The sequence below is a fragment of the Phyllobates terribilis genome, unplaced genomic scaffold (assembly GCF_046119375.1).
Source record: "Phyllobates terribilis strain yellow unplaced genomic scaffold, ASM4611937v1 Scaffold_1__5_contigs__length_1240528914, whole genome shotgun sequence".
Lineage (NCBI taxonomy): Eukaryota > Metazoa > Chordata > Amphibia > Anura > Dendrobatidae > Phyllobates > Phyllobates terribilis.
The window spans coordinates 171,421,952-171,444,690 of NW_027362761.1; the positions used below are offsets into that span (position 1 = coordinate 171,421,952).

The 22,739-nt window shown below is 45.1% G+C and overlaps 1 protein-coding gene across 4 annotated transcripts in view; it reads right to left on the reverse strand.

Moving 5' to 3' along the window:
- The window catches only part of LOC141248477 (KN motif and ankyrin repeat domain-containing protein 1-like), a 268,553-nt gene that overhangs the window by 1,548 nt on the left and 244,266 nt on the right, over positions 1-22,739 (reverse strand). For all 4 annotated transcript variants that reach the window (XM_073669372.1, XM_073669401.1, XM_073669430.1 and 1 more), the window contains 8 exons: positions 8,013-8,213; positions 5,734-5,842; positions 4,357-4,554; positions 4,040-4,127; positions 2,689-2,908; positions 2,014-2,156; positions 951-1,151; positions 71-169 (listed from right to left, as the gene is read on the reverse strand). In XM_073669372.1, coding sequence (XP_073525473.1) covers positions 71-169; positions 951-1,151; positions 2,014-2,156; positions 2,689-2,908; positions 4,040-4,127; positions 4,357-4,554; positions 5,734-5,842; positions 8,013-8,213 — 1,259 coding nt within the window. The remainder of the gene's footprint in view (positions 1-70; positions 170-950; positions 1,152-2,013; positions 2,157-2,688; positions 2,909-4,039; positions 4,128-4,356; positions 4,555-5,733; positions 5,843-8,012; positions 8,214-22,739) is intronic.

A 22,739-nucleotide genomic window follows, 5' to 3' on the forward strand; every position in this document is an offset into this window, starting at 1 on the left:
ATCACCAAAGAGACAAGGCGAATAACATCAATATCTATCTGATACATATGCATTGTAGGATTCTACTTACTTGTGATGGGGCTTTTGAAAAATTAACCTGGGCGTACAGAAGGACTCCAATATCCTTATGACCAGCATCTAAGGCAATGGACAAGGCCGTGCTGCCATCCTAGGAACAAATCAGGATTTGGTTAAAAAAAGCATATAGTTTTTATATGTTATACTATATCTTACTATCTATCTTACAGTATTTTATCAGCTGTCCTCTACATAGATGCATTTATTAGCTGGCATAAAATCAGTACTGGGCAGCACGGTGGCTCAGTGGGTAGCATTGTTGCTTTGCAACACTGGGGTCCTGGGTATCCCACCAAGGACAACAATTGCAAGGCGTTTGCATGTTCTCCCTGTGCTTGTGTCGGTTTCTGCTCACACTCCAAAGACATACTGATAGGGAAAGTAGATTGTGAGCCCCAATGGGGACAATGCCGATAATGTCTGTAAAGCGCTGTGGAATATGATGGCTATATAAGCAAAGCATAATAAGTACAACCCTAAAATTGTGAACAGGTCTCCAGACATCCAGAGTGAGTGATATTTTGTGTTCATGACATCCAAATCAATTCAGCATCCGCAGACACTATAAGCAATGTGTGCACACATTATACTCATGTATGATACTGTAATCAGGACTACCTTCTAAGAGCAGAGGGCTGTGCCTTGTCCTGGATGAGAGCAGATATTTACCACGCAATAGGTACCTAATGGTAATGGGTGCCATGTAATAGGACGGCTTTTTTGTAATAGAGATCAACAATTACACAGCAGTTGTAGGACTATAGTTTCTCAGTGCCCAACGATCTACAGCTGCATTCAGTTAGATTTTTTTCATCCATTATTATTCATCAAAATAAAGGAGGAAACTAAAAACCTTGGATGAAGTAACTTACATTGTCCTCTAGTGCAGCGTTACAGCTTGGCTGGGCCAATAGCAGCTTGACTATCTCCACATGTCCATGCTCGCTTGCACACATTAGAGCTGTGGAGCCTTCATCATCCTGGATGTTAACATCTGCCCTACAGACCAAGAGGGCTTTGACCATATCTATCCTGCCATGACTCACAGCTAGCATTAGAGCTGTCTGGCCGGCCTGAAACAGAATACATGTATATCAGTGTTTGCATAAACATGGGACCCAAAATCTTACCTTATCAATGGATACACTACAGCAGGGGAAGGGGCAATTCTTTCTTCCGGGAGGAGGAGGGCCATATGAGAGACTGTGACTGTGATAAAGGGGTGAGCCAATATGCTGAAATAATTTTGTTCAAATATTAATATTAACATTTTATATGAATTTTATTATTGAGCAGATCAAAACCATATAATTTACTGCATAAAGATTATAAAAAGTAGTAAATCATACTGATCTTGTTATTCAGCCCTTGTACCATGATTAACAGCTCCTTCTAAAACAGTATGATGTCCCTACAGTCCCACTCCCCCCACAGTATGATGGTTCCACAGCTCCCCACACATGGTATGATGCCCCACAGTCCCCCAACACAATATGATCCCCTCAAATACCACAACAGTATGATCCCCCACAGCTCTACAAAAAGTATGATTTCACACAAAGAATGATGACCCCCGCAGATTTCTATATACAGAATGGAGTCCGCCACAAGCTCCCAAACACAGTATAATGGCCCACACAGTCCCTCATACACAGTATGGTGGTCCCCACAGCCCCCAAACATAGAATGATGACCCACACAATATGATCCCATCACACTTGCTGCACTGCACCACCTGGTCACATAGGCTAAATGGTGGAAAAGGGAGCAGACTGCTCCTTCCTTCACCATTATCTTCACAGGCATCTGCATCCTGAGAAAGCAGAAACCTATTAAAATTGGGACTTTGGTCTACGGGCTGGAAAGGAACAGTCAGTGAAAGGGCAGGATGTTATTATGCACATGAAGTATTTGCTTGGACTCTATGGCACATACCTGACTGGCTTTGGCATTGACATCTCCACAACTGAACAGTTCCTCTACCACTTGCATGTCTTTGGCTGCCTCCACAGCAGCCAGGGCAGCGAGCATGATAGGAGTGTATCCAGCCTTGTTCTGGTGGTTTACGCTACACACATCTGTTAAGAAAGAAGCCATTCTAGTACGCATGAAGTCATGAGAAACAGAGAACATTAGCTCATTTTAGTCATTGCAGCTTGCTGTTATTCTTCTGATTGGAACAGTACTCGTCTTATAAAGTGGACAATGCTGCGCTCATATATACAAAGCATTAGAAATACAGACTGAGCATCGCAGATGAAAAATACAATTTTTCTATTTCCCATCACACAGAAATCTTCTGTTATCATCTTACTGTCCTCACAAGCACATGGTAAATCAGCAATAAGACTGCATTGTGTGGCATTCTGGGCTTTATCAGCATAGCCAGACTAGCGCTCCAAACGGCTTTCCAGCATCATTTTCCAGTAATCTCTGTGCTGAAATCCATGTAAGGAGATGCATACTTGCTGGTCATTACCGTGGCATTTTATTAATAAACCAAATAACATGCTGTAGCCTAAGAGTACCTTGTGTCACACACACAGCACTGTGGTCAGACATTGTTCATGTGTATCTGGAGAGAATATCTGTAATGATAAATTGCCTTACCTGCATCCAGCAACAGTCTGACAATCTCAAAATTGGAATGGGATACGCTGTAGTGAAGTGCGGTGTTCCCATTGCCATCTGCCATGTTGATGATGTAGCGAAGGACAGCACGAGAAAGCTCTTTAAACGCTGCAATGTAATCCTCTACCATGGCTGGAACGGCAGATTTCTGACTTGACACGCGGAACCATTCATTTTGTATAGTATTCAAGCACAACCTCTGCCAACAAAGTCAGTCATTTACAACCATTTTTTGAGAAAGTGACTTTATTGCAGCAAAATGATGTTAACAGTTTTCACCATATAAATAGGGCAGAGCAGGTCGAGTATAGGGTGCAATGTTTTTATGTTCTCACCAATGGCACACCTTACAATTAATAAAGGAGAGACTTCATTCACGTAATACAGTCAATGTAATAAGCACTCGTAATAAATAATATTGTGCACTGGTTCTCAAACAATGGTATAGATTGAACTTGCTGTACTAGTAATTACTATGTAAAGAGCCCAAAGCCTGGGTGTTCTGTCATCTAGATGGCTCATTATACACAGCTAAAAGGAAGTAGGAGAGCACAGAATACTGGGAAAGCTGTGTGCTTTCAGATTTTTATACCACTCGTGCTTATTTTGACATATATAGCCACTAGCTATATACCATCACATATTACTTATGAGATCACAGATCTGTATAGTATACTCAGATAAAGGACACTATTCAAAAGGGAATCTTTCAACTGGATTTCACCCCCAAACTATTTATATGTACATGTAGCTCTCTCAAAGACAAGTCCAGCAATACCTTTACATGGCCAGTCTGTTCCTCCGTTACTGAGAAGTCAGTGGTTTGAATGGATATGTAAATGTCACTGAAGAACTATTACAGATATGAAGCCTCTGTCACTCCAGCTCTACTCCTCTCCCAGCATCACCTCCTCCTGCATGACTGATAGATTCTCTGCCTGAAGTCACACAGCATAGAGGCTGTCTGTCAAGCAGGGAGAGGTGGTACTGGGCAGGGAATAGAGCTGGAGTGACATAGGCTTCAGATATGCAAATACTTCAGGCTCAATTCTCAATAACGTTGGAATGGACTGGTCATGTAAAGATATAGCTGGACTTGTCTTTGAAAGAGCTACAGGTGTATAAAAATAGTTTTGGTTGCAAAATCCTGCTGACAGATTCCATTTAAAGTTAAATACAACTTGTAAAGTACCTAATAGTGCAAATGTCCTTTTTAAGTTATAATCTAATTTCCAATACCCTCCATCTTTAGGTTCAGCATCCAATAATAAAAGTTATATTTATTATTACTGTGGCAGTAGTATAGTAATGATAGTCAGTGAGCACTTACCACGTCTTTACTTGCCAAGGCCCGAGGATCATCAACTGCCTCTTTCAGAAGATTGCAGGCAGACAGCATCTTCTCACTAAATTCATATCTGCATAGGAAACCAACCAAATTAATGCTTCAGGAATCCTAACAATACATTATAAAATGCAACAGTGGAAATACTGTGCACACGGCTCACTGACTTCACCAGATAATGCAAACTTAATCAAATAAACTATAAAAGTAAATTCCTGTGCTTTTACAGACATCCAAAAAGCTGTAAATGAGACATTGATCTAATAGATTACGGCAACTGCGCTAACAGGACAGAACTGTACCTTTCTCGGATTTCCACTTTCTCCATTTCCTTCTCAGCATCACTTTTGGGCTCAGTTCCTTCTGTTTGTCCACTTGCTACAACCTGTTTCACCACTTCCGAGCCTTCATTTAAGTTTTCCTCTTCCTCACGTTCATCATCCGACTCTGTGGATGAACTTCCATCTGACCTGGTTTCATCACTAGATGTGGTTTCATACCTGAAAAGTACACATAAGACCTTAATGCTGCTCACATTAGTAAGGTAAGAGCTGTATAACTTGTGAAGCAACAGAAAAATCCTATAGATCTATTAACACTTTCATTTATAATCACATTTAATTCAATCGGTACATGTGAGAAACCTTCAAAGTGGAACTCTAATAGATCCATGACAAATCAATGGGTTCATTTAGGATCCATTCCACATCAAATCTGTCACTTTTGGCTCTTTGCAAATCTCGTGCATGTGTGCAACATTCCCCATTCCCTGGGAATGTACAATGAAGCCGGTGTATGTCTGGAGCTTCATGGGCACACTTCGCATGCCCGGGGAGGCAGCAGTGATGCCAGACTCAGATAGCCGAGGAAGAGCTCGACCATTATAGGCCAAACACATAAGGACGTTCTTACAGCCCCCATATGCCACCAATGATTACTATATTTACATTGATAAATAAATTGCTGTTGGCATGCGCTGTGCTGTGATGACGTCGGGGACGTACGACTGGCTTCATTGCGCATTCCCAAGGAGGGAGAACATTAAGAGCATGCGCGAGATTTGCAGAGAGCTGGGTTGACGCGGCTCTTGTAAATCATGTTGCTCGCGCCCACAGGGGCGTTCTCTTATGAAGAGAGGAAGGATTAGCTTGGGGAAATAATCCATTCATTTGCATAGCGCGAGCCCGGTTTCAAAGTTAATGTTATATTAATTCAGCAATCTATGAGGCATAGCATAGAAAGGGGGCTTGTTACAATACAGAAAAATCTTGTTATACATGGTGGTAGTTTGGAGGGAGTAGAGCAGCTGGCAGATACACGAAGGCTATATTCACACATTCGTGTCAATTACATCTGTGAGAAATGGAAATATTTTCATCTGTGTTGTATCCGTTTTTTGTTTAGTCCAATTCTGAAAACTCAATTAGGTGAACTGCTTCTTAGTAATGGGCCAGTGAAAAAAATGTGTGAAACATGTATGAACCGCAAAGTACATAAGGATGTGTTCTGTGTTTTCTCCATCTTGTATGATCCCCAAGATCGTGACAGGAGACCTGCAGCCCGTCCATGATTCTCATAACTGCACAGTGACACATGGATGTGTGAATCTGGTCTTACTAGTGCAAGGCTCTATACACACAGACAACACCGTCTCAAGCATAGTTTTCAAACATACTTACCCGCCATTGATACCGACAAACTGAAGGTTTTTCTTTGTTTTTGAGGATTCTTTCTTCTCATCTTTTCTCTTCATGATGGACTTTAGGGTCCTGTGGCTGCTTGTACTCACTAATACAAGGGAGGAAAGTAGAAAATTATTGTACCAAAGATACTAAAGGCTACTAGCATATATATTATTGTCAAAAGCCTGTTCAAAACATCAATCCTACTTCTAGTAGCAGGAGTCACTGACCAAATTACATAGTAGAAATTCTTAGCAAAAATAAAACAAAAACAGATTATGTTGGAGAACCTCTATACTCAGTCAGGTCAGAAAGGTGGATCCCTTAAATGACAAATTAGGCCAAAACCGTGTAAATATAGGCAATCTGAAAACTGCAACAAATATTGACCAAGAACTTGTGGGGGAGATTAAAAAATATAATTAAAATATGGATGTACATGGAGACTTGAGGGGACAGAGGAAGACATGATGTACAGATACTATATTGCACATTACTAGTAACGTGGAAGCGTACGAGAACCAGAACAGAAAGCTCTTGCTCTGGTAGACCCGAGTGTCCTCGTCTTAGGTCCTGTTCAGGTCTCGTTTTTGCCCTAGGATTAGCATGTACCCCAGGATAGCACCAACTGTACAAACTAAATGTGTCCATAGGCCTCCATTTCTGGAAAAAGCAGGAGGAGTTTGATTTTGCCCTGCGTTTGAGCAGCATACAGTTTATTGGTGAAGCCTACTGAGCTATTTCAGTAAAAAAAACGGGACATGTTAAAATATACATTATTCAATGCAAAGAAAGGGTATTGTTCCAGCTCCTGGTTACATATTCCACTTTACGGATAGCGTTCGATACGTGTAGCTTTTTCCTTTTTCTCAGCCATGCTGTTTTTGTAACAAGTTTAAAAAATTTTCAATTAAAGTGGTGTTTTTAACCAGGAGCTGGAACAATACCCTTTTCTTTGCATGTGACGCGCCCCTGGGCCTGCTGTGTCGCGCAGCGTCTCGCGCACGGGGGCTTACCCGGAACCGGATCAGATGAGGGTTGTAGTCTCCGAGTGGCGGGGACCCGGTCCGTGCCCAGGGGGTCAGACTCAGTGTGTGGCAGTCTTGATAGATGTTATTTGAGTGTCGACTACGCCACCCGTTGATTTGCAGCTATGGAGCTGCCGCTGCAGACCGCTGAGGCCGGTGTAGAATTGTGCAGCGTGATAGTATAACCCCCAACGGGAGGGGTATGGCCTCAGGGCAGCCGACGTGGAAGATGGGGGTAGCAGGAACCACTCAGAGACGGTGCGGTGTAATTCAGGGTCTTTACTGGTAACAACGATAGACCCTCCCGGAGTACTTGCTAGCGAACGGGGCCTGGTCAGTCCTTGAGCAGATGGGATCTCCCCTGGCCAGGCGGAGTTGTAGGCCTCCCAAACTGACTGTACTCTTCTGGCTACCTTGCTAGAAGCGGATATAAGTAGCCCACGTCCCTGAGTGTACCGTGTGGTGCTCACCCGTATGGCCGGTGACTCGGGGCCTTCTATTGGCTTCCGCTCCACGATGGCGGTGCTGGTCCCACACGTGTGACCGTGCCTTCGGGTTTCTGGGCCTGAGGACCTGAAATCCCCTGCCGGTCGGCTTCTGCTGCTGGGTAAGAGTTAGTCCCCACAGCCTCGGACGCCGGGTCCGGTAAGAAAGCTTCTCAGTCAGGGCAAGCTCTGCAGCTGACAGCCCCTGACTCGTAGTAGTATTGCTCCCACTGAGCTCCAGCTCTTTCTTCCTATGACTGTCTCTTGTCTCTACTCTCCTTGACTCCTCACCCTGCTTCAGCCCCGGGTTTATATAGGGGAAGTTCTTCCCCTCCCAAGACTGGGCAGGAGGTGTGGCATGCACAGGATCCCTGACCAAAGGACCTCCCACCTGCTCTCAGACGTAATATCTCTATCACTGTGGCAACCAGACCCCTGGGGTGTCACACATGCATTCCCTCATGTCTGGTCAGATCGTGGTTCCGGCCACACTGGACAGGACTTTTTGAACATTAAGCCTATGAGGTCTTTGGAGTTTTGGGGTCCCACGTCAATTGAGAGAACTGAAATTTTGTATCTGCTAATATACCCATTAACCCAGGGGCAAAAAGAGGAAAAGAGAAGTGACTAACTGTTTCAGTCACCCACCTTTCGCTCTGTTTGAGAGGAAGTAACAAATGACATGGCACACAGATCATTTAGCCATTCCTTCATGGTAAAACCTATGGCTATTACAAAAATGCCGTCTATACTAGAATATTACCATAAACAGAAGAAGCCGTGTTTTCACAGCCCAGCTCATTTGCAGCCACAAAGCTGGCTGAAGCAGAGAACACTTCGTCGCCATCTTTCACGATGTTCAGCCTCTCAAGCTTAGAGACTCCTTGTCGGTCGATGGCTTGTGTACTAGAAGAAGAACATTCAGTAGATACTTTGGCCTGACCGCTGCAGTCCTCTTTAGACCCTGATAAAATGAAGAGACAGCAGATTATGTTAATAGATAACTTAGGGTAAATTTTCAGAGTTCAGGTAAACAAGTTATTAAATAACCCAGCATCTCCCAATACTTTACACTGGACGGATCACATAAAATGATAAAGGTAGATGGCAAGAGCTTATGGGTATTGTGTCCCAAGTCTCAGCAAACTGATAAAAACAATAGAGGAACATTTGTCAGGTTGTCATGTATAAAAAAAGACACTTCTGCTACAGATGGCACCTAGTAAATCATCAAAACAACAAGGGTGTCCAGGCTTGCCAATGACTAGTATCCAGTTTACAAGGACCACAGATAAAGTACGCTAATGTAAAAAAGGTCCTTATGGACGCATGGACCATGGATGTAAAACAGGAATCTAAGTATTGTATGCAAAGGGAACTCTGTAGTGCTTCGATCTGGATGCACTGATCTTGTCATTTACCCAAAGTATTGTATGTATGGAAATACACTTTATTTTTTTATAGAAAGGAATTATACAAGGTCAGGTCATGTTGTCCTTGAACATGGCATCTAGCACTAAACACAAACAAATTGTGGTCATCTAGGTCAGGAATGAAAAACATTTTTCTTATTATATTTTTACAACAAATCTGTAAAGGTTACCATTTCTTAATTGCTGGCACAGCCCTGGGTTATAATAACATGATGTGTGTATAGATACACAGATATTGTAGCAGATGGGATGCCAAACAGTATAACTCATCACTGAGGAGCTCATCAGCAACAAAGGGTTAGGGCTACCTGGGATAGGAGATGTTTCATACAACTTAAGTAGACTACTAAGGCTAGCAAATGCTCCAGAAATGGCTACAAGAAATGAGGAGCTGTAATAAGGAATAGTGTGCAGCATGACCCTGTGATGTACAAGTGCTAAATGTCTGCACAAGTTTCTTGCCAGTTACACACACCTATACTGTAGTGAGTGCCAGCCTAACGCAAATAAATCATCGCTGCCCCTGAAACTCCCATGTTGGCCATGTATGCAGAGCTTCTCTCCTAGACCCTGCTGGTTACACATCAGACAATCACCAGGAACAAAGCACTCACATACATCTTTTTCCATTGCCAATAGGAGTTCCCCCTTTAAGATTGTCAGATGTCTCTGGCCGCTAATCACATGGAGAAGATACTCCTAGTGGTATATCCATCCCTATGCAGCAAGATCATGTACACATCAATGGTGCACAATCAGTAGCCCAGGAGCCACATGAGGCTTTCAGAGGCCTCAGAGAATGTACAGTGTGTATAGTGCAATCTGCTATACACTGCTCTATAGTTATACACTGCTGTCTGTGAAACAGATTAAAGGGATTTTTCAACATTGGTCACCATTAGTGCTTAAAGCGCACCTGTCAGCAGGAGTGTGTTTAGCAAACCACATATACTGTCAGGTGGGCGCCATTACACTGAGTAAAATGATACCTTGGGTGATGAAATTCGTCCAGTGGTTCTTTTATAATCTTTACTTTAATTTCTGACATAATGATATGCATGTGCTCTGGTGCTCTCATTATGTATTCATGTATGCCTATCTCTGCATTGTAGTGACCTGCCTACTATTTTACATACTGACTGTGTAATTTGTGTGTCATATTGAAATTTACATTCCCCAAAATGGTTGCCGATAGATGCTACTGTTTTTTTGTTTTTTTTTCTCCTGCAGCAATATGGTCCACGCTTGCGCAGTAGCATTTCTCGGTTGCCGAGAGATGCTACTGTACTGCGTATGCGCGGCGCCATATTGCTACACCAAAATTCTCTTTCCAAAAGCAAAATTGAGCCCGCGCGTGCGCAGTAGCATCTCTCGGCAAACAAGAGATGCCACTGCGCACGCGCTGGCCGTCGCGGCCATTTTGGGGGAATGTAAATTTCAATATGATGCACAAATTACACAGGCAATATTTAACATAGTAGGCAGATCACTGAAAGCACAGTGACCTGTCAGAGGCCAGAGAGAAGCATATGACGCACCCCTGGGCCTGTGTCGCGCAGCGTTGCGCACGCGGGAGCTTACCCGGAGCCGGATCTGTTGAGGGTAGTAGTCTCGTGGCGGTGACCCGGTCCGTGCCCAGGGAGTCAGACTAAGTGGCGCTGTATTAGCGGTAGATGTTGGACGACTACGCCACCCGTTGAATGCAGCTATGGAGCTGCCGCTGCAGGGCAGACCGCTGAGGCCGGTGGTAGGATTGTGCAGCGTGATAGTATAACCCCCAACGGGAGGGGTATGGCCTCAGGGCAGCCGACGTGGACGATGGGGGTAGCAGGAACCACTCGGAGACGGTACGGTGTAGTTCAGGGTCTTTACTGGTGACAAAGATAGACCCTCCCGGAGTACTGGCTAGCGATTGGGGCCTGGTCAGTCCTTGAGCAGATGGGATCTCCCCTGGCCAGGCGGAGTTGTAGGCCTCCCAAACTAACTGTACTCTTCTGGCTACCTTGCTAGAGGCGGGTAAAAGTAGCCCACGTCCCTGAGTGTGCCGTGTGGTGCTCACCCGTATGGCCGGTGACTCGGGGCCTTCTAGTAGCTTCCGCTCCACGACGGCGGTGCTGGTCCCATGCGTGTGACCGTGCCTTCGGGTTTCTGGGCCAGAGGACCTGGAATCCCCTGCCTGACGGATTCTGCTGCTGGGTAGGAGTTAGTCCCCACAGCCTCGGACTCCGGGTCCGGTAAGAAATCTTCTCAGTCAGGGCGAGCTCTGCAGCTGCCAGCCCCTGACTCCTTGTAACACTGCTCCCACAGAGCTCCTGATGTTCTGTTCCTATATTTGCTTCTTTTCTCTGTCTCTACTTCTTCTCTACTCACTAACCCTGCCTCAGCCCCAGGTTTATATAGGGGAAGTCCTTCCCCTCCCAGGACTGGGCAGGAGGTGTGGCATGCATAGGATTCCTGACCAAGAGACCTCCCACCTGCTCTCAGACATAACATTGCTGTTACTGTGGAAACCAGACCCCTGGGGTGCCACATTCCCCCCTAGTGAAATTTAGTACTCCGGGACTAAACATATTTTAGAAAAACATAACAAGATATAACAATAACAATACAATAAAGAAACACATAAAGGTGGTCACGGCATGTCCGTAACCGGGTGCAGTCTTTGAAGAAAGCAAGGTGTCCAATTCACCAAAACAGGGAGACGTAACCAGGTAGGGGTCTGTCCTGCCCCGAGTCCTTAACAGTCTTTAGTCCATTCCTGGGTTACGCTCCAACCATGTACAAGGATTCCCGGTAAATCCACCAAGGACTCCTATAAATAACTAGAAACACATAATTATTTACAGGATATGGCCGCTCTCAGTCCTCGGCCAGTGGGGATAAGGATTGGCTGCTCACAGTCCTCAGCCTGGTAAGGGATAGGGGATGGCTGCTCACAGTCCTCAGCCTGGTAAGGGATAGGAACACACGGGGAACAATTCACTAATCCCAATGGGGACCATATTTTAATTAGCAGCAGTCCTTGTACCCTAACGGGTAACTATGTACAGCTCTTTATTCACGCTACTTCCCTTCAGTAGCTATGTCCTCTTTGTGCTCCCTCCTGAGGGTAGTCCTCAGACCCGTCCGGGTCCTCTTGGCTTTCCTCGTATTGGTAGTACTGCAGCTCCTCCTCGGTTAGCCGGGTTAGTATCTCTGCGACAGTCCTCCTCCCAGGTGGCCAGGACTTTACCTCCCTTTGGGCTGCCCCAGTTAGTTGGGCCACCAGGATGCTCACTTTTTGCTCTTCTGTGAGGGGGTACACCTGGAAGAGGCTATCCAGCTTTTCTCTAAAGTCATGCAGGGTATGTGACTCCCCTGAGTACTGGGGTAGCCAGGCTGCCCCCGGGATATAGGGCATGGTGAAAGGCATGACCGCAACAGCGGTGGCGCTGGCGGGGGTTGAAGCGGTGAAGCTCTCCTCCGTATCCGGCATCCTTCTCCCCCCTAGTGGACCGTGGCCTACCTTGCGATGATCCTCTTCCGTAGGCCGTGGCTCCGCAGTGGATTGTCAGGGTTGAGGACCTTCCGTCGCGCTCCTGTGACGTCGGCGTCTGCTGGGCTCCTTCCAGGACCTTACGCAACGTCCGGACGTGAGGCGGGGCTTCAGTTCTCGCGCGCTTTCGGAGTCCACGCCCCTCTTCTTCCCGCGCGGCATCCTCTAGATGGCGTCCAATGGCGGGAAAACTCCACGTATGGCGGGAAGAAGGCTGAAGATGGCGCCGGATGGCGGGAAAACTCCACCGATGGCGGGAAGGAAGCGGAAGATGGCGCCGGATGGCGGGAATCTTCACCACAGGTAAGTTTGAACAGTCTTTTTCAGGCACGCAGTACCCGGTGGTTGCGGGCACGAAATCCTGCCGACTACGCCAAAAGTTGACGCACCCCTGGGCCTGTGACGCGCAGCGTTGCGCACGCGGGAGCTTACCCGGAGCCGGATCTGTTGAGGGTAGTAGTCTCGTGGCGGTGACCCGGTCCGTGCCCAGGGAGTCAGACTAAGTGGCGCTGTATTAGCGGTAGATGTTGGACGACTACGCCACCCGTTGAATGCAGCTATGGAGCTGCCGCTGCAGGGCAGACCGCTGAGGCCGGTGGTAGGATTGTGCAGCGTGATAGTATAACCCCCAACGGGAGGGGTATGGCCTCAGGGCAGCCGACGTGGACGATGGGGGTAGCAGGAACCACTCGGAGACGGTACGGTGTAGTTCAGGGTCTTTACTGGTGACAAAGATAGACCCTCCCGGAGTACTGGCTAGCGATTGGGGCCTGGTCAGTCCTTGAGCAGATGGGATCTCCCCTGGCCAGGCGGAGTTGTAGGCCTACCAAACTAACTGTACTCTTCTGGCTACCTTGCTAGAGGCGGGTAAAAGTAGCCCACGTCCCTGAGTGTGCCGTGTGGTGCTCACCCGTATGGCCGGTGACTCGGGGCCTTCTAGTAGCTTCCGCTCCACGACGGCGGTGCTGGTCCCATGCGTGTGACCGAGCCTTCGGGTTTCTGGGCCAGAGGACCTGGAATCCCCTGCCTGACGGATTCTGCTGCTGGGTAGGAGTTAGTCCCCACAGCCTCGGACTCCGGGTCCGGTAAGAAATCTTCTCAGTCAGGGCGAGCTCTGCAGCTGCCAGCCCCTGACTCCTTGTAACACTGCTCCCACAGAGCTCCTGATGTTCTGTTCCTATATTTGCTTCTTTTCTCTGTCTCTACTTCTTCTCTACTCACTAACCCTGCCTCAGCCCCAGGTTTATATAGGGGAAGTCCTTCCCCTCCCAGGACTGGGCAGGAGGTGTGGCATGCATAGGATTCCTGACCAAGAGACCTCCCACCTGCTCTCAGACATAACATTGCTGTTACTGTGGAAACCAGACCCCTGGGGTGCCACACATACATGAATACATAATGAGAGCACCAGAGCACATGCATACCATTATGTCAGAAATGAAAGTAAAGATTATAAAAGAATCACTGAATGGATTTCATCACCCAAGGTATCATTTTACTCAGTGTAACGGCGCCCACCTGACAGTATATGTGGTTTACTAAACACAACCCTTCTGACAGGTGCGCTTTAAGTAATCCAAATTCTGTTAAGTGCGTCCCATGACGGTTTAAGAATGATACCTGGAATGTAACCACATAGGCTCGGATGCAGTAAGATTGCCGTTTTGTACTAAAAAACGAAGGCACCACTTGAGTAAGATGCATTTAATTCATGAAGGGGTACATGCCACATAACGAATTAGACGCATCTGACAACTGCACCAGAAATGGTACTTCAGCCAGGGTTTGGCATATATTTCTGCTGTAATTTATGATTATTTTGCAAAGTGGGCTTCAGCAAGTCACATTACAACAGTTTAGGCAGAGCTTGCTTAAACACCTTAAACACGCCAAAAGAAAAAAAAAAGAAAAAATTGGCACAACTTTGAATTGTGCAAAACTTGTGTGACATTTCAAGGGGTTTTATGCCAGGACTCTGGCAAAAAAAACCCGGCACTGATAAATTGGGGCCATATACTTTGTTACCCATGACTATCACAATGCCTACATGTATGTTATCTTACCAATCACAGAAGTAGGAGCGACATCTCCACACATTTCATACAAGTGACCATAGTACTAGTACAGCCGACACAGAATTACATTTTACAACGCTAGAATATTTCACACCAGTACATTTTTCCGAAATGAATAAACAGAAGACCACTTCATGGCTGAAAGTATTTCTTGTCCAGGAGAGGAAATGAAATGGCGGTGACCTAGGGGCAGACAAGTCTGCCAAAGCAAGATTGCATAGGGCTGCTGCACAGTGCTGGGATACATGTGATAGTGTTACAAAGGCAGGAAATTAGATGGGAGTGTTTACTGACTGCTGCATGGCACCCCTTGTCAAAACCTAGTGCGGAAGTGCGAAGGGAGTAGGCAGGGAGGGTGTGAACGGCACTGGTCACAGGAGGAAACATTGGGTTATTCCCAACACTTCTCACTTATCCGGTGTCCATCCCACATGGATAATGACTGATTTTTGTTTTTGTCTGTGCACAAAAAGACATCTGCATTACACAAAGGGAAAACCAGTACTAGTTATAAATGCCTGTCTAGAAGAGATGTGTTTTAGAGGATGCTTAACAACGTGGGGGCTAGGTATTAGTCACATTGTCCAGGGTGGTGCATTCCAGAACACTAGCGCAGCATGAGAAAAGTCCTGGAGATGGGAGTGGGAGATCCGGATTACAGAGGATGTTAGTCTTAAATCATTGCAAAACGGAGAGGACGAATAGGGTGATAGAGATGAGGGAAAAGATGTAAGGTGGTGCAGAACTGTGGAGAAGTTTGTGGGTGAGAGATACATTTACGTTGTACTCTGTTGCAGATGGACAACCAATGCATTATTACATATTAGAAAAAGCCCTAAAATCACATTCATAACATTTGCTAAAAAAAAAAAAAAAGTTAAAAGTGGTTAACACCTTAAAGGCCTCATACCCCCCAGAGCAGTGGAATGAGCTCCAGGGGGGGGGTGACAACCTTGCTAGCGTGTTTTGAATAGTGCAATATCATTGTTCCCACATTGATAGAACATGGCTCTGCTTATGGCAGAAGCCATGGTACAACACTAGAGCTTAGTTAACTGACTTCATATGTTATTATTGATCGTCCGAAATAATACAAATGACAGCGTGGAAAAGACTGCATGCAAGTTGGACATGAATCTTTTGACATTTCAACATACCAATATAGGAGATGTACTAGAAGCCAATACAACTGAATGTTCTTGGAATATCAACACTGCAAATGTAAGGTGCACCCTTGGCATGGCTGACCAATTCAGTGCACCTTCCCAATCTACAAGTTTGGTATCCATCTCTGCGCCCCTTCTTTGATTGACAGCTCTGGCCTTACAGGAATAAGAAGACAAGGTAGATGGAGAACAAGCAGGTGGGAAGGTGCACTGAACCGAACGCCTGTACTTGGCTTTTACAGTCACTTTGTGCTGGCAGACTCCCTTCTGCTATGGCACATCCACAATAGAAATCCAAGCACATTGTACATTTTCATGTTCATTTACTGGTCAGCCACAAAGTAAGACCGGTAAAATGTCTCTCTATATGGGATGTCCTTTGCACATTCTAATGTGTTTAGGGAGACAAGAGGGCTACAGCCAGTCCGTACCAGTGGTGGAGATTAGGAGATGTCTTCCCATGGTCACCATACATTGTGTATCCATTATATACATTATAGAGAAACTATGCCACAATTCTTGATTAACACAATGGATCTGTGCGTCTATTTACTAGTGCATTTTCATTTTCCACCCCCTCCTGTCAGGGGGCTTAATTTGGAGCTTGTTTGGAACATTAATGGCGCTCAGGCCTTATGCTCTGATAAAAATAGGATGAGGTAATGACTGGTAAGAATCCAAACTACTGAGGCATTTTTTCAGGGTCACAGGAAAAAATCTCTATGCCTGTCACTGTTCATCAGCTGTTCACAAGACAATTAGAAAAGTATCGATACTGCATACATAAAATAACAAAAAATAAAAAATACCTTATGCAATGTGAGGGTTTTTTTGTCGTTATATCCTATATTGTCGAGGATGATCACAAAACATAGAAGCAACTCTGGGGTGAGAGGGCACCTGAACATTGGCAGAAGGGGGATGGCAGCCAGTTTGTAGGCAGCGGTTCCCAAATTGTTTTATTCAAACCTGAAACCAGCTAAACACCCATTGAGGCCACTAACCTGCTGTCCATATGGGCAGCACATCGTGTGATAGTGGCAGCTTACGGCTGCAGTCAGTGTATAGACGACATGTCACCACCTACACCAGACACTACGGGGCAGGCGTTCTTGGCATTAAGAATCTGTAGTGTTCGTATATGCAACCTTTTTTTTTTTAACCCAAAGTCAGTAATATATGTGTAATACAGAAGGTAAAGGAGTGGCTAAGGTCTGTTTTGGCACCCACATTGCAAAGCTAAACACAGGACGTGCGGCCACATTGGTTGTGACCCTGAAAGGGTTAGTCCGGGCTAAATATAATGTTGGCTGGGGGCTTGGATTCCCTGAAAATAATTCCTCTCATATCCACTTGATGTAACCCCCCAAGGATCCAGCGCAGCCTCCTGAGTGGCCTGTGTCGGCACCAGAGACTATGAACTTAACCCGACAAAGTACTGTTGCGGCCTGTGATTGGCTGCAGTGGTCAGGTGACAGCGTGTTATCAGATTAGTCTCTAATGAAGTTGACCAGAGAAAACAACTGAACAATACACACAGTCATAACTACTACTCTCTGGCCAAGAGAGGAAAATACTAAACTAGTATATATATATAAAACTAGTCTGTAATAGCTCCATATTTGCTAGCAGATTAAATGGGCATTGGGTTACTGGACAAGCCCTTTAAGGGCAAATGGGCCACTTGGTATCTTTAGTTTGATACAAAACCAACGTCATAGCTGGTAACCATGGTGCTCGAGGTCATACCCCCCCAGCATTGCTGCAGAATTTTAGGAATGTGAAAAGGATTTATACATGGAGTGAGAACTGTAAATGACTTTAATGTAATTTCTGATAAAAATAATTACAGTATGCAGTGCTGCTTGTGTTCAGTGCTCAATACACAGGTTACACATCGGCTGCTCACAATAAGTAGCAGTATCCTTGCATGACGAGCCATTCTAGACAATCGCCCAAAGCACACATGACCTGCATACACATGGCTAGGCTCTGGTCGCACTAGTGTCACTTATAACCTATGCCCACTCATAATATATCAGTAGCATTCGGTCACAGCTCTCATCTTGGGTGCTTGGTCAAATTATTTTCTAAGAATGGACATTAGGTGTAATTGGGTCTATGGACTAATTTAGCATGCACAGATCTGTATGTAGGAGCTCAGACTAAATTCTGTGCCACCGTGAGGCTATGTATCTGCCTTTGTCATAATGCACCAACAGGAATAACTAATACGGCAGTATATGATTTCATGAAAATTTATGGAGGAAAAAAAGGCATGTGTGCATACTTAATATTCACAAGCAAACTTTGGGACATTTAAAAACCACCACCAGGAACGCTTAGAGATCCAACACCCTTGAAGGGCAAAAATGACCCCGAAACAACCAATTTTGGGTGTGGTTTTGCCAAGACCCAGATCTTTTGCAGTCCGGTTTGCAGAACTGTTGGCACATTTATACCTCTTGCGATGTTCGGGTCCTGTGTATTACTAATCTATATTACGGCCCATTTACATGAGGCCTTTAGATTTGTCCACCTAAATTAGCTACGGGGGTGAAAGTAGTGAATGTATTTTGTGAGGGCTATGGTGCATTACTCAAGTCAGACCATGACTTTTTTGTCCTTTTGGTATATATTTGTTCACTATCCTTCTGGAGCCCATAACCATAAACTGTATTAGAAATCTGTTTTGTTAGATTGGGACGATCATCTTTAAAAGGAATCAGGAAGCAGCATAATGCAGTGGCAGAGACCCTTATTTCAATGATTTATCACTTACTGGGCTGCTTGCTACAGTTTTGATAAAATCATTGTTTTATCTGCTGCAGATCCTGCAGTTTTCCAAATGCTGAGCTCTGAATAACCGAGCCCACACCACTGATTGGTAGCTTTGTGTGTACACTGTGTAGGCAGAAAGCTGCTAATCCGTGGTGGTGGCGGAGTTATAGAGTTCATGAATATGGAGGATTATATGGCAGCAGGTTAACTAATCCTCTAGTGATATTCTCCTGGTTATAAAACTGTTAAATAGTTACATTAGGTTGAAAAAAAAAGACTCCGGTCAATCAAGTTCAACCTTTATCAAAACTACAGCAATCAGCCCAGTAAGTGATGCATCACTGGAATCAGGGTCTCTGCCCCTAACGTTATGCTGCTCTCCGATTAGGTGGCAAAAACCTTGTGACAGATTCCCGACATGAGCCGTATATATCCGGCGTTGCGATCGCGTGGGCTCACTGAGCACCGCCACAATCGAGTGCGGGTGTCAGCGCTATGTGAGAGCTGAGACCCCGTAGCAACGCCCACAACTGATGCTAGCACCGATCACGGGCGTTTAACCACTGATTCCACTGTTAATAGTGACCGCGACATCGCAGGGCATCGCAGAGGGAGTGAGCTCCCTCTGCGCTTCAATCAGCACAACGCGATGCGATCGAGTTGTGCTGATGGTCTCCATGGTGACCCCCCCCGGTCCCAAGATGGCAGCGGGGTCCTTCAGGGTCCTGCAGGAAGGTGGCCTGCCAGCGCTGCTCTGATGCTCTTCAGTGCAGAAGCATTGCAGAGTACTAGATCAGCAATCAGGGCAGGGAAAGTTGATGTCCCAATGTGAAAAAGTTAATAAAAATTATAAAAATATATTAATAAATAAAATCATAAAATAAAGAACAAAAATAAGAAAAAAATTAATCCAATAAATACATCTGTGTAAAAAAAAAAAAAGAAAAGTATCCCTGCGTCCGGAATGACCCTATCAAATTGTCCTACTAGTTAACCCCTTCAGTAAACACTGTAAAAAAAATATAAATGAGAGCTATATTTTAAGAGCTATAATTCTTCCATATTTTGGCTGACAGTCATGTGAGGGCTTGTTTTTTGCGGGACAAGTTGATGCGTTTATTGGTACCATTTTTGGATCGCTTTCTATTCTGATTTTTGGGAGGCAGAATCAGGCCCTGCGTCCGCACCCAGCCGGGGCCCTGAGCAGGCAGGGGGGCCAACTCGCCGTCGGGCACCCCGGCGCGCTATGGGACCCGTGAGCAGAGTCCACCCTCCCCCCCCTGCTTGCTCAGGGCCCCGGCACAATACTTACCCCTCCTCGTGCCTCCGCAGCAAGTCCAGTGTCTTCCGCGGCTGCTGCACTGTGACGTCTCTAGTCAGAGGGCACGATGACGTCTTTCCAGTGTGCCCTCTCCTGAGCAGTTACAGCACAGAGCGGGAAGATGCCGGCGACGCAGCTGAGAAGGCCAGAGCTGAGCAGCGGCAGCAGGTGAGGAGAAGTGAGGTGTGTATTTATTTATTTATTTATTTTTTTATGTGTGGAGGCATTATATTGGGGGGGGGGGGACATCCTGCATGGGGCATTATATGGGGGGCACAGCCTGTATGGGGCATAATGTGGGGGCCAGTATTCTGTATGGAGCATTATATGGGGACCAGTATCATATATGGAGCATTTTATGGGGGCCAGTATCATATATGGAGCATTTTATGGGGGCCAGTATTCTGTATGGAGCAATATATGGGGTTCATTATTCTGTATGGAGTAATATATGGGGCCCATAATACTGTATGGAGGACTATGCTGTCCGGTCTGCGCTGTGCACGGTGAAGATTTGCCGGTTTCTGAGCTATTGTAGAATTTACAATAGATATCACTCAGGCATTGTAATATATTTCTCTGCGGTATCTGTGCATCATGAATCGTGGTATGTGTTAAAGGGGCCCACAGACTCTTTCGCCCAGGGCCCAGAAAAACCTGGAGCCGGCCCTGGGCAGAATGAACAAAAATAAGCAATTCAGGAATGTTTTTTTGTTTTTGTTTTATACCGTACCGCATGTGGTAAAATTGATAGGGCAGCTTTATTCTTTGGGTCAGTACGATTACAGCGATACTACATAGCGTTTTAGGTTTTGGTGCTTTTACACAAAAACTATTTTATAGAAAAAATAATTGTTGCATCACTTTATTCTGAGAGCTGTAACCTATTTTTCCACCTTTTTAGAGGTACCATTTTTATTTACATTTGTCTTTTTCATAGTTTTTTGCCTACTTTTTTTTTTTGACTGAAGGGGTTAACTTGTGGGACAGTTTAATAGGTCAGGTTGTTCCAGATGTGGCAATACTAAATATGTACTTTTTTGTTCATTTTATTTTTTCCCCATAAAAATTTATTCATGGGTACAATAGATTTTTATTTTTTTATTATTTTGTGATTTTACAATATTTTTACAAATTTTCTTACTTTTACACTCTTTGTCCCACTATGGGACTTTCACTAACTGCTTGTATAGTATAGGGATGCAGGAGCATTCCTATGCTACATAAACTGTCAGTTCTGCACTGACGGAAAGTTGCCAGATCATGCACTGCGCATGATCTGGCAGCTTTCCTAGCTCTGGCGACCCTGATGTCGTCATGACTACATCAGGTTACCATGGCAATGATCGGGACCCTGCGATGACGTCGCGGTGTCTCCGATCCAAGCGCAGAGGGCTTTCTTCCCTCTGCCTGCACGCTAAATGCAGCGATCGCAGGCAGAGGGCAACAGGTTAGAGTGCCGGGAGCGGTGCGGGCACTGCTCCTGGCACTGAGTGCCGGGTGTCAGCTGGCAGAATCAGCCGACACCTGGCGGCGATTGCGAGCGCACAGCCTCTGTGCGCGCAAAATCGCCGAGACATTGACCAGGGATGTATGGCTACAAGTACCAGGCCACAGGGACATATGGATAGGTCTTATGTCAAAAGGGGTTAATGCCATAAAAATTAAAAGTTTGAAACTTTTCACAATTTTCGCCAAATTTCCAATTTTTTCACAAATAAATGCAAGTCATATCGAATAAATTTTACCACTATCATGAAGTACAATATGTCACGAAAAAACAATCTCAGAATCACTGAGATCCGTTGAAGCGTTTCAGAGTTATTACCTGAAAGGGACACTGGTCAGAATTGTAAAATTTGGCCTGGTCAGGTAGGTGAAAACAGGCTGGTGGGGAAGGGGGTTGTGAAGGGGTTAAAGAATTTTCCCAATCTACTCAGATCCCTGGCTGAACAAAAATACACCCTACAGATTTCCTTTAAATAGGCTGACATAAATGTATGCGCTGTCTCCTCAAGCGGGACTGCAGTGCGCCCCAGTTCTAGCCTCTTATTTATTTCTCAAACAGAAATAGAAGGATATTTACTGACCAGCCATCATGTCACAAGAATGTCCGGGTTGGCTGTTTTCTCTGCAGGACCCAATCACAGGTGACAGCTACTTTGCTTGGCAAATACACTGACTGCTGTGATTAGCTCATTAACTATTTCACCACCATAGTACAGTAAGTTACAGGCGATGACACTAAAGGACATTTTTTAACCATTCTTCAGCTGGTGCTCATTCATAAAGCAGCAGAGCAGGCATTTACCTCCAGGTAGAGTAGGTAAACCACACAACAGCCTCTTCTGATCAGCCATTCATGATGAATACAAGATTCAAGTTTCCTTTGGGTTTGTTCAGATGGTTCAGATAAACAGAAAATCCACAGTGTAATGGACCACAGGTCAGTCCCTGCTCAGACCCAGTGTGAATTTTTCGTGCACCATGTGGATGAGATTTGGTAAAATGTCAATCACTTATATCAGCAACAAATTCGATACTTTAGCAAATCTAATCACATGATACATAAAGACCCCACACTGAATTTGAGCAGAAACTAGGGCAGCACGGTGGCTCAGTGGTTAGCACTGCAGCACTGCTGTCCTGGGATCAAATCCCACCAAGGACAACATCTGCAAGGAGTTTGTATGTTCTCCCTGTGTTTGTGTGGGTTTCCTTCAGGTTCTCCAGCTTTCTCCCACACTCCAAAGACATACTGATAGGGAATGTAGATTGTGAGCCCCAATGGGGAAAGTGATGATGATGTCTGTAAAGCGCTGTGGAATTAATGGCGCTCCTTTCCCACAATCCAGTAGAATGTAAGCCCGCAAGGGCAGGGTACCAGTTTATCATTGTTAGTTTACTGTAAGTGATATCAGTATTTGTTATGTAACCCCTTCTCCTGTACAGCACCTTTGAATCAATGGAGCTATATAAATAATATTATAAGCAAGTAAAATAAATAAACTGACCTGTGGGGCGGATATTAAATGCATAGTTTGGCAATTTGTGCTGCTGATTATTACGTTAGTGTGATGGAACAGCTTATAATCTTAATCAGCCAGACGATTAGGTTTGTTAAGACAAGAGAAATACATTTACAAGTACACAAACACAATAGTGTATGTGTATTTCTG